Consider the following 6,000-nt stretch of genomic DNA (forward strand, 5'->3'; position numbering starts at 1 on the left):
TAATGGGAGATCACTCTAGTTAGGTGAGGAGGGGAATCAGCTGAGGATGTGAGAAGGGGGCTCAGTTGGGGGGGGGGGGATATACATTTTGTGGTATTCCTTTGTGATAGATGTCCCTTCAAAGTCTTTCAGTAGCCAAAATCCCATGACTGTTTAAGATGATGCTGGGTCACAGCATTGAGAAAACTGCTCCCCAAGTGAGGAAAAGAATAAAGTAACAATGTAGCAGGAAACAACCTTCAGTGAATATCTCTGATAGAGCTCTCGCCACTGCTTTAGATGCCCCTGTGAAAGGGGAAAAGTGATGCTGCTGCAATTAGCAGAAAGAAAGTGAGCAGCATGTAGCAGGACAAAGGGGAGACAGCCAATAGAGAAAGAGGCACAAGGGGTCTCCTAATTTTAAAAAATGGGGGACAGCAGTGTATATAATTGTTCCTTGGAATGGGAATCCCAGGTTATCTGTAAGAGGTAACCTGTCAGGAATAAGCTTTTTAGGAAAAGAGCTTCCTGCTTGTATGTATTTGTTCACCCCCTCCACACAACATTAGAACAGTACCCTTCAAGTTGTTTGTAGTATTAGAGAAGGATCCCCTTAGTTGGCTGCATTATCGGCATCTGAGGGGAATCATCTCTTTTTAGTCTGGCCCAGTCCACTTCAAGTAGGTTGTTAATAATTCTAGTCTGTCATTAAAATGAATTTGACATTCCTTTCTTTAGTACTATAAATTCAGGGAATTGATTGTTATTTCATATGACCCTTTGCCCTTATCTGTGCTGCTATTTAGTCATCTTTTACATTATATTATGCCTGTACAAGTACTGGTAAACAATGTATCCTTATATTATTACCTTATATCTTCTCTAATTCCAGCCATTTAAGGATATTCTTTGATTTTTTTTTCTTTCAGGGTCGTTTTCTACTAAGATGATCTGAAAAGAGGGTGGAGACAGAAGAGCTACTTTAAAATGACACGAACAGATCCACCTGATATTCTAGTATCTACAGTATATCAAGACATTAAAGTCAACTTGCCAGCCCCTGGAGATTCTGAAACATATAGACCTGACACACAATGTGACATCTCCATGTCCAGCTTTCTGGAACAGAAGCCACGGCAGTTTAACAAAAGACACTGTAGAAGCTTTGACTTTCTTGAGTCATTGGACGACGAGCCAGCCCCTGATCTACCAATGGAGAAACCTCAAAGAGGCACAGAGAGGCACCCAAGGACCCCTGAGTCTTCTACAAACTCAGGGAAAAAAGCCCAACCTAGATCAGCAGCTTCAGACATTTATAACTCCCATTCTCATGAGGTGGAGTCCACCAAGCAACCAATTAAGACAGAACCAAAGAGAAGAACAAGGTCCAAGAGTGCACCAAGAGTAAAATCAACCTTTACTCCAATTTCAATTCAGATGACATCTTCTCCTCCTCCAGTTAGAAGAGGTCGTGAGATTTTTCGTGTCCCCAGAGAACCTCATAAAATAGAGAGCTCTCCAAGAAAAGAGAGCAGTTATGCACCTATGAAGGCCTTAATGAATGAAGTCCATCCCATCAAGCTTCAGCCACAACGGAGCAACACCAGCCGGATTTCACCCTTATATGTTAACAGTAATTGCTATGAGGAGAATCAAAGTACCAAGCCCGTCCAAAACCCACATGTAAAATGCCGTTTGGACATCAAACCAGATGAGATGGTGCTTCAACATGCATCCCGTAACTTGAAAGTATATCAAAACCGGATGGATGTGCCATTTTGGCAGAGGCAAGCAGTCACTCCCAGGAGCCTAAGTGTGCCATACAACAGGCAGATTTCAATGTCACGAACTCCCACACCAAGTGACTCCTACAGTGGGGAACACAGGATTATGCACTTTCAGCACACCCCACCCAATGAATTCTATGGCATGGATGCTAGAAGTACTCTTTACCAAAATGCTGCTCATTCAAGGGAATTAAGGGAATATGTTGATAGTGAGTTAGGGACTTTCTGTAGCCCACATGTGCCCACTAAATTTTTTTATACTGAAGAACCAGGTGGATTTTCTGGCCCTAGTCTTCCATTGAAAAATGCTGGCTATGAAGGATATCCCCATCCATTTCGAGGGCACAGTGTCTCCTCGGAGGTCTTTTATACAGATGATGCAGCTAAAGGTAATATTCAGAACATCCCACCAAGGACTTTTTATATGGAAGATCGTAGACCATACCCCATTCAAGAAGCTCCATCAAGGATATTCTATGGCGAAGATCCTCGGTTTTATCCATCCAGAAGCATCCCTGCCAAAGTCCTTTACAGAGATGACCCCAGGGTTTACCATCCTCAGGCCCTTCCCTCCAGATTCTTCTTTACTGAAGATTTTGGAAAGTATCCTGAAAGAGAAGCCATTTCAAGGACATACCCCCAGGCAAGGAATTCTCAGCCTTTACACTTTAGTGATTGGTATTTTCAAAATCACAACTCTCTACCAAGTCAGACCCAACAGATGTCCCCCTTCACACCTCCACAATCTGGAAGGGAGGCTATGCTTTCTTCCTGGCATACCAGCTATAGCATAAATCAACAAAGGCTAGGGACGAATACCAGGAATTACTCCAGATCCTGGGATAATATCCTTAGCCCAGGTGTCCGTAAGGAAGACCCAATTTTCCGAGGACGCAGCTATGAAAATCTTCTTTTCCGGGAAAAACGTGCCTTATCCCCTGATGATAGACGCCAACCTGTAGTGGTGAATCTCTCCTGCTCTCCAAAACGCTATGCTGCTCTATCACTCTCTGAGAATTCTATCATTGAAAAGATGCATTCAGATGGAGGTGGGAGATACTCTATGGGAAGGTCCTGGTTTGTCACTCCAGAAATTACCATAACAGATAATGATATAAAAGCCAATGGCTATGGTAGAACTGAGAAACGGTCAGCTAGCTGGGATGTGTTGGACTCTGATCGCATAGCTCGAGTTGCAAGAGGTCCATTGTCATACCATCCAGATCCCACCAAAGAAACTGTTCAGAGTAGCGCCTCACGCCAACGAAGTCTGGAACAACTGGATGAGCTGATTGCAGATCTGGTGATTGACTATAAACCTCCATCCAGTAGGCGGACTAGTGAGGCAGACACACTATCAGACCAGTTAAAGAAATTAATCAATGATGATATTGTGGGGTCAGTGAGAAGACCAGAGTTGCAGAAACAGCTAACTTCTGTGGTGCAACCTAAACCAATGAAGAAGCAGCCAGAAGCCAGCATTTTGCACTCAGATTTACTCAAAGAGCACAATAAGCAATATCAAGAGATTTCCAATAGCAGCATGCACAAGTCACTGGAAGAATGTTCTCCTGACCTCAGTGCAGATGAAGATGATGTAATGATGTGCTCCAATGCCAAATGTGGGAGGACAGAGACAATGTTCAACGCTTGCCTTTATTTTAAGTCCTGCCACAGCTGTTATACTTATTACTGTTCTCGAAATTGTAGGAGAGAGGATTGGGATATCCACAAAGAGAACTGCATTTATGGACGCATTGGGAGCATTTGCAGGCACATCCTTAAGTTTTGCCGGGAAAATGTGGAAGTCCACAAAGCCTTCTCACGAATTGCCAAGGTTGGCTATCTCTCCAGGGGCCGAGGAGTGCTTTTCTTGGGTTTTCCAAATCCAGGATCAGCAGAGAACTTCCTACAGTTTGGATTAGAGAGCCTGCTCATGTCTCCTACTTACCTTTCCCTTAGGGAGCTAGAAGGGTATTCAGATAACCTTGGAGATTACGCAAAGGAGCTTCAAGAAGCTGGCAATCAATATGACCCTGATGAATGTTTTATCTTGAATGTAACCATGGCTGTCGGACAAACAGTGCCTGGGAAACCGTCCACAAAATCCCACATTCCGACAGTCCGGAAATATGCCAAGATAGCCTTAGCCTCCTTCAGCCCCGGTAAGAAAATCCTGAAGGAGAACGACATGGAGACATTGATTCTCACTCCTCCACCTGGGACAGCAGATATTGACAAAGAGGGGGAAGAGGGGAGGAAAGCTAGAGAGGTTTGCTTTATCAACATCCAAAGGGAGCTGAGGATAAGAGGTGTGTTCTTGCGTCACGAATTCCCCAAGATCTATGAACAGCTCTGTGAGTTCGTGGAGAGCAACAAGAGGTTCACCCCAACTACCATTTATCCTATAGATAAAAGGACTGGTAAACAGTTTATGTGTATGATTATGGCTGCTTCGGAGCCAAGGACTCTGGACTGGGTTGCCAGTCCCAACCTTCTGGATGATATCATATGACCAACTGCACTGCCAGTGCTATTCCTTCACACTTATGTATGATCACCTATTTATTATTATTTGTAGATATGTGTTTTATTATTGATGCACTATGTCTTTAATTGGTGGATATATTATTTATAATTCTTGCATAACAGCATAATGGGAAGTCTAAACTGGGAACTTGAGAGAAGAGGTTAGTAAGAGGTTAGCAAGCTGGAAAAGAATGTTTAACAGTAAAACAGCACCAGCTTCAAGAAGAAAACATGGGGTGTCAGGCAAGCACCAAGGGCACCGTACACTAAGCTCCAGGCCCTTCACACTGGCTGAGAATATTGCTCTATGGCGAAAGTGAACAGGCAAGGGCATCTATAGGTGTGACCAAACCACAGCTGAAATGAGACAGAGCTTTTAGCTACTGAGAGTAATTTCATCTGAAGGGCAAAAGTACTTTCAGAAAGGCAACTTTAGACCAATAAATGAGACATTTACCTAGCTTCTATGTGGTTCATCTGTCTGCTTAGGTCATGGGCCCTGTGACTTGAAGACAGTGCTATGCACTGTCATGTAGGAGACTCCAGTTTGAATTTCAAGCCCAGCTTCTCCAGAAATTAGCAGAGGCACTGTTCATAGCCCTGAGGGCAGAGACCCACTGCCATCATCCAAGGGCCCTAAAGATTTTTTTTCTCTGTTTGTGTCCATTGGAAAAATATTTAGTTCATGGGCTCCTAGTGACCAAATCTGGGATGCACACATACTAGGCTCTGGTGGGAGCCACTGTTTGTGGCCCTTATCCAGGGAATATCATTGCAATGAATCAGGCAGGGTGGGAAGACATTATTAAACAACAGGGGAAATCCCTGGGTAGTTCCAAATAAGGGCTTATGGCACCATAAATCTAACAGTGATGTCAGAATGGCAGTTTTGTTCAGTGTAGCTAGCCACAATTTTACCATTCTGATCCCTGGTGATGTCAGTGTAGACTTGATATCTCTAAAGCTTTTGGCCTATTTACATGTTACAGGAGCATTGTTCTGATTAAGAATACAGACAGGCAGACTTAGCTGAATTGTGGGTAGCCACACTGAACAACAATGTGCCATGCTGAGAGAGGCCAGTTCCAACTAAGCTAGAAACCCAAAAAGAGGAGGAGGAGGTAGAAACTTAAAGGCAAGAAAAAATTCCTTCCATATAGAATTCAGCTGCTTCACAGTGAAAATGGGATGAGGAAATGCATTTTAAAATCTGTTTCACTGAGTTTGGAAAAATGTGATATTTAATAAAGAACCTGAGTAGACAAAGCCAAACTCAGACAGTGAAAAGAGGTGGTATTTTGAGTTCAGCGGCTAATGAGACAGCCAACACTTGAAAATATAGGGCCCAATGTTCAGCCAGCAGTGATCAGTACTTTGCTGCCACTGGTGTTAAACCTAGAAATTCAATTCCGGGCTATGTTTGGGCACCAGCACTGAATTTCTGGGTTTGCAGAGTCAGCTGATATATAGCCAGCTGATTTAATGTGATTTTTTGTTGTTGTTACATTTGTACCCCTTGCTTTCCCACTCATGGCAGGCTCAATGTGGCTTACATGGGGCAATGGAGGGTTAAGTGACTTGCCTAGAGTCACAAGAACCAAAGTCCACCACCCTAACCACTAGGCCACTCCTCCACTCCACTCCACTTCAGCATTTAACCAGCTATGGGTTACCACATAAAGATAGGACTGACTTTTATGCAGTC

At 43.5% G+C, this 6,000-nt stretch overlaps 1 protein-coding gene across 1 annotated transcript in view; it reads left to right on the forward strand.

Annotated features, from left to right (window-relative positions):
- The window catches only part of AJM1 (apical junction component 1 homolog), a 78,365-nt gene extending 72,702 nt beyond the window's left edge, over positions 1-5,663 (forward strand). Inside the window, exon 3 of the mRNA XM_030206966.1 lies at positions 909-5,663. Within this exon, the coding sequence (XP_030062826.1) occupies positions 967-4,281 (3,315 nt within the window). The 5' untranslated portion in view covers positions 909-966 and the 3' untranslated portion in view covers positions 4,282-5,663. The remainder of the gene's footprint in view (positions 1-908) is intronic.
- The last annotated feature ends 337 nt before the right edge of the window (positions 5,664-6,000 follow it).

Source organism: Microcaecilia unicolor, chromosome 6, assembly GCF_901765095.1.
Source record: "Microcaecilia unicolor chromosome 6, aMicUni1.1, whole genome shotgun sequence".
Classification (NCBI taxonomy): domain Eukaryota; kingdom Metazoa; phylum Chordata; class Amphibia; order Gymnophiona; family Siphonopidae; genus Microcaecilia; species Microcaecilia unicolor.